The following is a 12,991-nucleotide window of genomic DNA, read 5'->3' as shown; positions in this document are numbered from 1 at the left end:
TCAACTGGATCATCTATCTCCTGTGGTAGCGAGCAGACTGGATCAAGACCTTGGCTCAATGCTTGCTCAAGTAGTCTTACTTTAGCTAATGCAATTTCCTCCTGCATCTCTGATTCGAAAATCTTTATTCGAGCCTCTGCTTCTGCTTCTGCCCTCTTGGCCTCTGCTTCTGCCTCTGCCCTCTTGGCCTCTGCCTCTGCCCTCTTGGCCTCTGCCTCTGCTCTTGCAAGAGCTTCTTTTTCTGTGAAGGAGCGTCTCGCTTTGGATTGCTCTGCGTTTATGCGGGCCTCTAGTAATCTGTCGCTCAAGGCTGAGCTTCTTGAGCACGATGATTTGTATGACCGAGAGGAATGTTTAGATGAATTTGATCTGTGTGATCTAGTTTCTTGCAAATGCGAGATACGGAGTTCCGCTTTACCTTTAACATCCAGCACCATGACGTCTCTTTGTCTGGCTATTGATTCTGCCTTGCTCAGTTCTGATAGGGCTTCATCGATATTAGAGTCTTTTAGAAAGGTTATATACCTTGTGGACAGTCTCTTGTATCTTTCTTGAGCTGTGTCCAGCCGCCCGATGGCAACTTGTAAGCTTGTGGCATCACCTGAGGAGGATTTAAGTCCAGACATGAGGGAGGAAACTCGTTCCCATTGCTCCTCCAGGTTATCACATAGCTCATCTTTTGTGGTGTGATAGTTTTCAATGACCTTTACCGTCGGTTTGAGAGAGCGTCTTGGTCGCACGACTTGTTCTGCTGGAAGTGTGGATTCTGTTCCCTGCCCTTCATAATGATCAGCATCAGGTTGCATTTGCTTTAGTTCATCACTGGGGAACTGTGCAAAGTCCTTTTCGGCCATTTTGACTTAAGGTGCGCTGTCTCTTTAAGAAAATGAACTTTTGAATTGGGCGCTGAAAATCGCAGCACGGCTCCGATAGGTCACTTTGATAAAATTTCTAAGATGTTTAGAGTGAATTGCGGGGTTTTGGCGCGGCCACAACAATGTAAGAAGCGTGCATAAACAGTACTTCTATTATGCGAGCAAAGGTTAATATAGGATGTAAAGAGTGGCTTGGCGAGTTGTGGAGGATTTCCAGGCGAGAGTATAGATACTGCGTATGTGCAGTGCTTCCGCATAGGCTTGTGGAACATGCACTGTAGCAGGGCAGATTTGCTGCAAGTGGGCCTGTTGTTAGGGAGATTCCTGAGTGTGGTACTGGACTCTGAGGGAATCTGTAGCGGGGTGCAGACTTTAAGGCAGTTTTTGACTGTTCTGTCCCCACATGAAGGCGAATGAAGGTATAACTGATAATGGCTGTGTAACTTCCTACCTTCGTATCCAAGCAGTGGAGCAGACCGGACCGGCAGATGCTCAGGTTAGACGGATCCAAACGTATACACGGGAATGAAATCAGCGTGGGTTTATTTGGTCCAAATACAGCGACAAACAGTGATACAATACTGTAATGTAGTAGAGGTATTCATGCTGTCCTGTTATATCTTTCCTGAGGCTAACTGCTGGTCAAAAACTGATGCCTTCACAAGCCCAGGGTATTGCATGTCCTGTCACACAGCTATATAGCACATAAAATGGCTGCAGGAAGTGACCAGAACCAAGGCTTGCCTAAAACCACGCCCAGCAGAGAAAAAACGTTACTAGCAATAACAATGGCATGCAGCATGCAAATTATGGCCAGCAGATGGCAGCAACAGATCAAGACATAGAAACAAACGTGGTGAAATAAGAATTGGTGATACAATGCACAGTTAAATAACAAATATGAGGAGAACAGCACAATTACCACACTCCCACGATGACACCTGGGTCCATCAGCAATAGTATTCCATGTACCTCCTCACACCATGCTCCATCAAGATGCCCATATATGAGGAATAAATAGTGTAATACCACCAAAAACACCATAAAATAGCTTTAATTTAATTTAAATGTTCACATTAACATAGCCTTTAAAACCGCCTTAAATAGGTTTTTCAAACCTTTCTGCCATCCAGGAAACGTCCAGGCTATTACAGATGCTCCTTTCCACTTTCCAAAATGGAAATAGAGATTGTATGGAGATTTTATAGAGTTTAGAAAAGCTATGCTATTATGCGGGTATTTATATATTTGATGTAGGATGTATTTGAGACTGTTTATATCTAGGAGTATTGCGGTGCATATATAGGAAATTCCCCGCTTTTATGTTATTCCTGGGATCTAGTACCGGACAGTGTGGGCATTATTCCCCTCTTTAATATGGCGGCCCATGCCTCGGCGCCATATAGAGGAGGAGTACAAATAGGACTTCCTTGTCTGACGATCGTATCCCTTATGACTAAGTCCGATGACGAAACGCGTCAAGGGAAGTGACGTCAGACGCACACGGGAACCGGAAGTGATGCAGCGGCCATTTTGGAAAGTGGAAAGGAGCATCTGTAATAGCCTGGACGTTTCCTGGATTGCAGAAAGGTTTGAAACAGACTCACTACACAGCACAAAAGGAAAACCAGTCTGTGTAGAGCATGAATCTGGGAAAAATATACCTCCCATCCTGGACACATCATCTAGTTCTTACAGGCTTCCCCTCACACTACCATGTCAAACAATCGCATTGCATTTCAGCTGTAATGTTCTTTCATTCTCCTTTTACAGTAAACATTCTTTCTTGTAAAAAAAAAAATAAATAAAAGCTTATCATAAACTACATACCAGTTCACTCTAATTTGAGTATGAGTTTGTTTTCTGGTCATACTCTACTCTGGTCAGCAGAGTACAGTGGTGTCAGCAGGGGTTGGGCTTTCCGAGCGGGGTTCAGAGAGACAGGGAGTCCTGAAAAAACTCAGCAACTCCTAAGGGGGTAATGCTACATGTACATCTTTGTAACCAGACATACAATGTAACAATTCTATTGAATACTAGACAAAATTAGCAAATACATGTAACCATTGGTCACACTGGTGCCTCCTGGTAGCCCAGTTAGCAAGTTATACTCACCATGTCCCCCTCCCCATTGTAGGAGCCCACAATGAAAAAGCTCTGGTGTTGGATCTTACGCAAGCTCTGGTGTTGGATCTTACGCAAGCTCTGGATCTTACACAAGTAGATGCCATCAGCCCTCCATGTACAGTGTTTGGGCCCATGATTGGCTGCTCAGATCCAAGCATGTCATATTGAGGATGTTAAACATACCCCCATACTCATATCTGTTTTTCTACTATATGTAGAGACTCTACAAATCCAGAAATAAACATTTTAGTATAAAATATATAGACACAGCGCCAATAAATTATTTATAAAGCTGCAAACCTAACCAAAGAAAAGGCAAGTGACAAAAAATATATAAAGGAATGCGCTAAATACCAAATCACATGAAAATGCAGATAAATACATAAATAAAATAAAAAATATATTTATAAATGTCCGTAATTCATATATAAATCCAAACACAAAAATAAGTGATTAAAAAATCTCTTAAACAAGAATAAACACCGTGTAGAAAAATCCACCACCAAATGAAATGGGTAAACTCGCCAGAGCTATTTGCTGATCAAATTATAAATCAGCAAAAATAGCAATTGCTCTGGGAGTGATGATCTGTTGGAGTATCCAGGAGCAATAGACTGCAATCAGCCAAATCAGCACACATGGAACAGCTTTAACTGCAAGTGGTCATCATGCCTTCATAACTTTGGAAATGCTCGGGGAATCAAAGAAGAGTATCATGGTGCAGTATATTAAAACAAGGATAATTTTTATTGTAGCCTAGAATATGCACTCACAAGAAAGGTGTCCAACCGACACCAGCAATAACAGCAATATCAGTCTCAAAAAGCTAAAGCAGGGACGAGCCTCGCTCACTGTGATCACAGCCAACAGTCTCGAGGAGCGTCCTGATGTCCCATCCACTAAGCCCCACCCTACGCATTTCGTCATCCAATGTCTTCAATGGGCGGCATGAATGACAGACGTCGAATACCAACATATATACACACTAAATCTGCATTGCAGCAACACTGCAACCAATCGATAAGCAGCATTCTGGTGACACAATATCGCTCGATCTCTGCAGAAATATCCATTATTGAGACAAATAACATATTAAATAGCCGATAAAAAATAAACATTTTAGGCTGAAGTTTAATCTGCATATTGTAATATGGGGATTCTGAGATTACCAGTCAGCTGCTTGTAAAAGTCTTTATTGTTCTTTCAAAACCAGGCAAACAAAACTAAACACAAACAGTCCATGATTCTGGTATATTGAAATACAATGGTTAACCGCTAGTATACCAGTCCTACACCAGGGTGTAAGGTTCCCATCCACTTTGGGCTACAGGAGCTCAACAGACCATGTCTCATTACTCACAAGGCTGCGTACCGCTCTGCTCCACCTCACAAACAGGTGCTGCCTCCTTCCTGTTAATTTTCAAGCCTTTCCTGCAGTTGGGATAACCCTTTCAAGATCAAAGTCCCTGTACTTAGGTTTGAGGTTTTTTACCACCCAAAGTCTCTCTGAGCCTCTGAATTCTGTGTCCCAAATGAGCACCACCAATCCTGAGAGAACTGTAAATCTGTTTTCCCTGCTGCAATCAACACCTCACCCGTCATAGAAGAGAACCCCTGAGTACTCAATAGAATGTCTTTTATCATCCCACTTTGGGACCACAACTCAAATATATTTTGTCTTCCCTGGTTCTGCCTTCCCCTCCCCTATCTACATGTTAATTACATTTTTAGTAAATTTTGCCCATAGCAAAAAGGAAGAAAAAGGAAAATAGCACAGGGCAGACATGACTAGGTTAAGAGGGGGGTAGGAAAGACAGGAAAGGGTTAAAGAAAAAAGGTGGAGTTAGAATATGGACAAGTTACCTAATTGGTGATGGGTGTGCAGGGTGGGGTCTTCAAAACCTTTGGGTGTGGATGGGAGGGTCATCCAATTCAGTGCAGGAGGAGACAGCAGTGCAACAAGCTTCCCTCCCGCCCTCCCTTGGGGTGTGTGTGGGTGTTTTTTCGATTCCCGGTTTTTGTTCTGGTTTCGGAGGGCGGTTGTTGATCTTTGGAGGCGGCACATACTTCTGAGCTAAAGCTAATGTTTGGGACCCATCGGTGGTATGGTGTGCCCGGGTGCATTCCAGTTAACCGAGGTTTAACTGAAAGGTGAAGGTTCTGCACTGCGGATGGTATGTTTTTGTCTCCGAGCCGGTGCATTGTGGCTGGAGGCCTAGTTATAATATAGGTTCCGCAGGGGAATTTCAGTTTTTGTTTGGTGCCTTCAAAGACCAACAACTTCTCCTGTATGTTTCTGTTTTAAGGAATGTTTTGTGTATTGAAGTTGAATTGTTAATAAAAGGCTGGGATGGCCATTTTACTCCAATCGTTGTTGTTTTCCTTTAATAGTATGTTAAGGGGGTATGTGAGAGAGTGAGACGGTGGTGTAGGGGGTCTTAACTAGCATGTCTCTTATACACTAGTCATGCATACCTGATTTTAGTTCCTGTGATCACATTGCTAGATCTCTGTATTTCAATAATTTAATTAACTCATCCCCATTATAACACATCATGCTGGGCATTTGGTAAAGTCACTTTGTTTATTTTTACCTATAGGTAAGGCTTACCTATAGGTAAAGTCAATGTCTCCTAAACAGGCCCGCACTGCGACAGTAAAATAGGCCCGGGCATTTTGGACTGAGCAGCCTAAACCCTTTCCTCAGAGCCCAGTGGCGGAACACCAGGGAGCGATTGTAGTTCCGCCACTAGTGTCAGTAGGTTTTTATTTTTATTTTTTACAATTTAATATTTTAATTTTAAGAAAGAAGGATGAAAGAAAGAAAGGAAGAAGGAATGAGGGAAAGAGAGCAAAAAAGGAGGAAAAGAAAGAAGGAGGGAAGGAAAGAAGGCGGGAAAGAAGGAAAGCGGGAAGGAGGGAAAGAAGGAAAGAAAGAAAGAAAGAAGGAATGAGGGAAAGAGCAAAAAAAGAAGGAGGGAAAGAAAGAGGGAGAGGAGGGAAAGCAGGAAGGAGGGGAAAAAAAAGGAAGGACGGACATAAGCAAGAAGGGAAAGAAGGAAAGAAAGAGGAAAAGAAGGAAGGAGGGTAAGAAGGGAAATAAGGAAGGAAGGAGGGAAAGAAGGAAGGAGGGAAAGAAGGAAAGAGGAATAGGAAGGAGGGATAGAAAGAAGGAAGGAAGGAATGAGGGAAAGAAGCAGTGAAAGAAGCAAGGAGCGAAAGAAAGAAGGAGGAAAAAAGAGAGAAAGAAGAAAGGAGGGAAAGAAGGAAGGCGCGATAGAAAGAGGGAAGGAAAGAGAGAGGGAAGGAAAGAGGGAAAGAAGGAAGGAGGGAAGGAAAGGGGGAAAGAAGGAACGGGGGAAAGAAAGAAAGAAAGAAAGTAGGAATGAGGGAAAAAAAGAAAGAGAGAAAGAAAGAAAGAAGACACAAAGCTGGTGGGAAGTGTTGGTGGGGCAGACACAGGAGGAGAGGGCAGGAGGAGGAGTGGCAGAACCAGCTTTCTCTCTCCTCTCCTGTCTGCAGGGACTGTCAGCACTGGAGAATTTACTGACAGATGCTCTGCAGCAGCTGCAGGGAAGGGGAACCCGGTGGCAGCACTGCAGGAGGTGAGGGGGGGTGGCCTCGGGGGGTGCATACAGGAGCCCAGGACTCTATCAGATGGATTGGAGGGGCAGCCAGGGCACACAGAGGAACCGAGAAATGCACGGATCAGTTCCTCTATGTGCCACCCTGCCGCCCCTCCAATCCAGACAGTCCTGGTCCCCTGGGCAAATGCCCAGTTTGCCCTATGGCCAGTCCAGGCCTGCTCCTAAATGTGCACCATTCAGGAGATGTTTACTTTTTACAGCAGCTGGTGACCTCACTGGCGCATGCGCTCTCAAGGAACGGCATATCCATTTTCACGCACAACCATCACTAGGGTTTACAGAGAATGGTCTGAAAAACAGAAAATACCCAGTGAGCGGCTGTTGCGTGGAGGAATATGCCTTGTTGAGGTCAGAAGAGAATGGGCAGACTGGTTAGAAATTATAGAAAGGCAAATGACCACTTGTTACAACCAAAGTATACAGAATACCATCTCTGAACGCACAACACATCCAACCTTGAAGCAAATGGGCTACAGCAGCAGAAGTCCACCCCGTGTGCCACTCCTGTCAGCTAAGAACAGGAGAGGTTGTAATATGCACAGGCTCACCAAAATTGGACAAGAGAATATTGGAAAAACGTTCCCTGGATTGATGAGTCTCAATTTTCCTAGAGATGGTTTTGCGTGAAAATCCCAGTAGATCAGCAGTTTTTGGAATACTCAGACAAGCCAGTCTGGCACCAACAACCATGCCACGTTCAAAGTCACTTAAATCCCCTTTCTTTCCCATTCTGATGCTCGGTTTGAACTTCAAGTCGTTTTCACCACATCTAGATGCCTAAATGCATTGAGTTGCTACCATGTGATTGGCTGATTAGCAATTTGTGTTACCAAGCAATTGAACAGGTGGACCTAATAAAGTGGCCGGTGAGTGTATATAGACCAAGTTGTCCGTATACATGAGGCCTAACACAAGGATAAAGGACAGTAAAGTAACAATAACATACCATTAGAAGTATAACACGGAATACTACACTAGAATATGGCGGCCCTGCATAGCTCCCAGTATTCACGCTGTGACCATTAACCCTTTGCTCTTCCTGATATGCAGGATAGACTCACCCATTTGCGTATGGCCTAGGAAGGGAAAGCTGATTAGAATCAGAACTTTCATTGCGGTCCGTACTTGGAACTTTTCCCCAGGACACATCTTGTTGAGTTATTTCTACTGAGACCCATATGAATCGACTGAACCCCACCCTGCAGGAGTGCTCGGCTTCATCGACTAAACCGATTTCACTTTCACTTTGTCAGGATGGAATGACGTCTGCTGCTATCTAATGCCGCATACAAGTACTGCAGTCTCAACGAGGACTATTTAAGGCTCCGTTCACACCAATGTGTTTTTTTTTAGTGCTTTTTGCAGAAACGCACTACAGTTAATTTAACATGGTTTCCTATGGGACATGTTCACAGCTATGCTTTTTTGAACTTCTGCGTTTTTGAAAAGGGGAGGGGACTTTTTTAAAAGCAAAAAGCAGCGTTTTTGCTACCAATGAGTTCAATGGAGAAGCTGCTGAAATACATGGTAGTGCGTTTTTGCCACGTTTTGCATTTTTATTCTGCCCAGAAATAAAAAAAATTCCACTTTGAAAAAAAAAAAGCTGAACAAAGTACGGCAAAAAAGTGTGTAGAAAAGCGCAAAACAAACTGCAAAAAGCATCAAACGCAAAATGCATATATGTGAACTAAGCCTAAAAGTGTATTTCCACGTTTGCATGTTCCCATTCACATAAAAATAAAAAAATTGCTGCTTACCTTTCAAAGTGCTTTTTACTTCCATAAGCCTTATGCTGCCACTGATGAATGGCATATGTCAGCGGTGTTGAGTTTTACACAGACACACCCGGCTGCTACAGGAAACGGGAATAACTTATACATTTTACTTCTGCGCTGCAACCAAGATAGTTACAAAAAATTGCCACTGCCCCGTCTATAACTGGCCTTCACAGCAATGAACACATGGACGGGCGACGCATGTCAAACAACAAAAGAGAACAGTTCCCAGCTGCCAGCCAGCCTGCAAACAAACCGAATTAACCTGTCTAACAGTATGCGATAACAGTGGATATAGTGAATGCAAGGTCCAGGGAGAGCGGATATAGTGAATGCGGGGTCCAGGGAGAGCGGATATAGTGAATGCGAGGTCCATGGAGAGCTGATATAGTGAATGCAGGGTCCAGGGAGAGCGGATATAGCGAATGCAGGGTCCAGGGAGAGCGGATATAGTGAATGCAGGGTCCATGGAGAGCGGATATAGTGAATGCAGGGTCCGTGGAGAGCGGATATAGTGAATTCAGGGTCCGTGGAGAGCGGATATAGTGAATTCAGGGTCTGGGGAGAGCGGATATAGTGAATGCAGGGTGCGAGGAGACCGGTTATAGTGAATGCAGGGTCCGGGGAGAGCGGATATAATGAATGCATGGTCCAGGGAGAGCGGATATAGGGAATGCAGGGTCCAGAGATAGCAGATATAGTGAATGCAGGGTCTGTGGAGAGCGGATATAGTGAATGCAGGGTCCGTGGAGAGCGGATATAGTGAATTCAGGGTCCAGGGAGAGCGGATATAGTGAATGCAGGGTCCGGGGAGAGCGGATATAGTGAATGCATGGTCCAGGGAGAGCGGATATAGTGAATGCAGGGTCCAGAGATAGCAGATATAATGAATGCAGGGTCCGGGGAGAGCATATATAGTGAATGCAGGGTGTAGGGATACCGGTTATAGTGAATGCAGGGTCCGGGGAGAGCGGATATAATGAATGCAGGGTCCGGGGAGACCGGATATAATGAATGCAGGGTCCGGGGAGACCGGATATAATGAATGCAGGGTCTGGGGAGACCGGATATAATGAATGCAGGGTCCGGGGAGACCGGATATAATGAATGCAGGGTCCGAGGAGACCGGATATAATGAATGCAAGGTCCGGGGAGACCGGATATAATGAATGCAGGGTCCGGGGAGACCGGATATAATGAATGCAGGGTCCGGGGAGACCGGATATAATGAATGCAGGGTCCGGGGAGATCGGATATAATGAATACAGGATCCAGGGAGAGCAGATATAGTGAATGCAGGGTTCGTGGAGAGCAGATATAGTGAATGCAGGGTCCAAGAAGAGCAGATATAGTGAATGCAGGGTTCGTGGAGAGCGGATATAGTGAATGCAGGGTCCGGGGAGAGCGGATATAGTGAATGCAGGGTCCGGGGAGAGCTGATATATTGAATGCAGGGTCCGGTGAGAGCAGATATAGTGACTGCAGGGTCCGGGGAGAGCGTATATAGTGAATGCAGGGTGCGGGGAGAGCGTATATAGGGAATGCAGGGTGCGGGGAGACCGGTTATAGTGAATGCAGGGTCCAGGGAGAGCGGATATGGTGAATGCAGGGTCTGGGGAGAGCGGATATGGTGAATGCAGGGTCTGGGGAGAGCAAATATAGTGAATGCAGTGTCCGGGGAGAGCGGATATAGTGAATTCAGGGTCCGGGGAGAGCAGATATAGTGAATGCAGGGTCCGGGGAGAGCGTATATAGTGAATGCAGGGTCCGGGGAGACCGGATATAGTGAATGCAGGGTGCGGGGAGAACGGTTATAGTGAATGCAGGGTCCGGGGAGACCGGATATAGTGAATGCAGGGTGCGGGGTCCCTCATTCTTCCCCCCTCCCTCTCTGAGAGACCCAGCGACATTTGGCCAGTATGTGTGTGAGTTAGGAATGTCACAGGAGGGTCATAGGAGCTATAAAGCCCCCCAAGGGAGCCGGGGCCTCCCTGTCCATAGAACCTGCAAATTGTAACACCACGTAAGAGATAAGGCAAGCTTTCCCAGGAGTTGAAAGAGATTCCAACCTAACAAACCTAACTCAGCGTATGTGACAGAATCAGATAAAAACTTTTCAAATCCATTTTTCTCCTATGTCTCATATCTTGGAATATGAGAGACTTACATAAAAACCAGACATATCATCAGATTGGCTAAGAAAAGACGAACAATTTGATGGGTCACTTGCCTTGTCTCGAATAGGAAAGCAGAAAAATAGATCTCATGAACCGTTCAGTATAGAATTTCATATTTCATCTCTAATCAATCCTCAGACATGTCTGCATAATAATCTACCCGAGGGTGGAATGTCACTTGTGCATAGGAAAAGTTATGAGCCCAAATATGAACTACACAAGATTTAGCCTCTAGTTTAGGTCGACACCCAGACCTCCACGCCCTACACGGGGTATTGGTCCTTGACGTCAGAGACACCCCCTGCTGGGGAACTACAAAATGGGCTGTCAGGCCTAAGAGAAGAGAGTTGAAGACGTCTCCCATTTTAACATCAATACCACCTGGGGAGACCCGTGCCCTTTCGCTCTGAAACTTGGATCTGCTAACCCAGGACTTTGGCAAGTACCTTAACCCTTTCACCTCTCTCTGATATCTCTTTGCTGTGCTGTTGGTCTCTGTATGTTTATATATATATATATATCTTAGTCACCTCTTTTCTGTAAATATTTTTATTGCACCCGTTTGACCTTTTAGTAACAAATCTTTCCTTCTGAAAGTGTTTAACTGTTTCTATAGCGCTTTATTGCAATTTACAAATTTCTGCCTCTAAAGAGAACGCTACTGTGTTTGTTTAACTCTCTGAATAATCGGCCTGTGGTGACCGTATTATGCAGACGATTATCTCAACCACTATAGTGCTTTAGCTGATATTGCCGAGTTTCCTCTTTCTCTGTACAAAAAGGAGGTGGTGGCAGTGTGAAGGGTTAATTGTGTAAATAACCTGACCCAGTAACAATCGCTCAGACTGCGGGTACATCGATTGTGGTCCAATTAGCTGGAAAATCGTTGTGCAGGTTGCAGCTGGGTGTGGCATTGTTATGCACGTGACATCGTGGTTTTAGATCGGCTAGTCCTTCGGTCAAAAGTTTGGTGAGAAGGGCTGGGGTCTGACACCGCGATCGTGACAGCAGGGTCCGGGGAGATCAGATATAGGGAATGCAGGGTCCGGGGAGACCGGATATAGTGAATGCAGGGTCCGGGGAGACCGGATATAGTGAATGCAGGGTCCGGGGAGACCAGATATAGTGAATGCAGGGTCCAGGGGAGACCAGATATAGTGAATGCAGGGTCCGGGGAGACCAGATATAGTGAATGCAGGGTCCGGGGAGACCAGATATAGTGAATGCAGGGTCCGGGGAGACCAGATATAGTGAATGCAGGGTCCAGGGAGACCAGATATAGTGAATGCAGAGTCTGGAGTTTAGAAACATTTTAACCACTTTCCCTCCTGAGGATTTATGCCCCTTCCTGACCAGGCCTCTTTTTGATATACAGCGCTGCACTATTTCAACTGGTAAGTGCATGGTCATGCAATGCTATACCCTAACAAAATTGATGTCCTTTTTTTCACACAAATAGAGCTTTCTTTCAGTGGTATTTGATCTGCTGTGCACTTTTTATTTTTCACGCTATATACAAAAACAGACCAAAAATTAAAAAAAAAATAATAATATTTTCTCATTTCTGTCATAAAAAATATCTAAAAAAACTCAAATGATGTCATAAATTTAGCCCAAAATATATTTTGCTATATGTTTTTGGTAAAAAAAAAAATCAAGTATTGGATTTTGGGGTCCTGCACTTGTCTAGACTGCCACAAAGTCTCTCACATATGGTACCCCCATACTCGGGAGAAGTAGCAGAATGTATTTTGGGGAGTAATTCCACATATACCCGTGGAATGTGGAGCAATAAATCATTTAAGTGGCAATTTTGTGTAAAAAAAAAAATGTTTTTGTCATTTTCCAAAAAACTTGTGGTAAAAAAATAAATTCTTCTATTGACTCAACATGCCTCTCAGTAAATAGTTTGGGGTGTCTACTTTCCAAAAAGGGGTCGTTTTGGGGGGTGGGGGCGTTTTATGCCCAGCATTAGAAGTTTATGCCACTTTTCTGACACTTTTTGTTCACATGAAAAAAAATCTGTATTTTTTATTAATAAATTACTTTGAACCCCCAAACATTATATATTTTTTTAAAGCAGTCGCCCTAGTGAATAAAAGGGTGGGTGCTGCAATGTTTTATGTCACCAATATTTAAAAAAAACCCAAAAAAAACACACTTTTTTTTACTTTTAATGCACAAAAGCACAGTATATTGGCCAATTAGTTGGTAAAATATAAAAGATGATAGTATTCTGAGTAAAAAAATATCAAACATGACATGCTTTAAAACTGCACATGCCTGGTGCAATGAAGACAAACTGCATACATTTTAATATCCATAGTCAATGTTTTAAAAGCCTTTACAAGCTACCATTTTAGATTTACAGAGGAGGTCTAGTGCTAGAA

General features: G+C 44.1%; 1 protein-coding gene across 1 annotated transcript in view; it reads right to left on the bottom strand.

Moving 5' to 3' along the window:
- The window catches only part of LOC149440757 (uncharacterized), a 57,070-nt gene extending 49,212 nt beyond the window's left edge, over positions 1-7,858 (bottom strand). Inside the window, exon 1 of the mRNA XM_089658166.1 lies at positions 7,711-7,858. Within this exon, the coding sequence (XP_089514292.1) occupies positions 7,711-7,798 (88 nt within the window). The 5' untranslated portion in view covers positions 7,799-7,858. The remainder of the gene's footprint in view (positions 1-7,710) is intronic.
- Positions 7,859-12,991: the final 5,133 nt, after the last annotated feature.

This window comes from Staurois parvus, unplaced genomic scaffold, assembly GCF_062004578.1.
Source record: "Staurois parvus isolate SC_StPar_1 unplaced genomic scaffold, SC_StPar_1.0 ptg001054l, whole genome shotgun sequence".
Lineage (NCBI taxonomy): Eukaryota > Metazoa > Chordata > Amphibia > Anura > Ranidae > Staurois > Staurois parvus.
The sequence above is the reverse complement of the archived record's forward strand: the minus strand, read 5'-3'. Positions and strand labels throughout refer to the sequence as shown.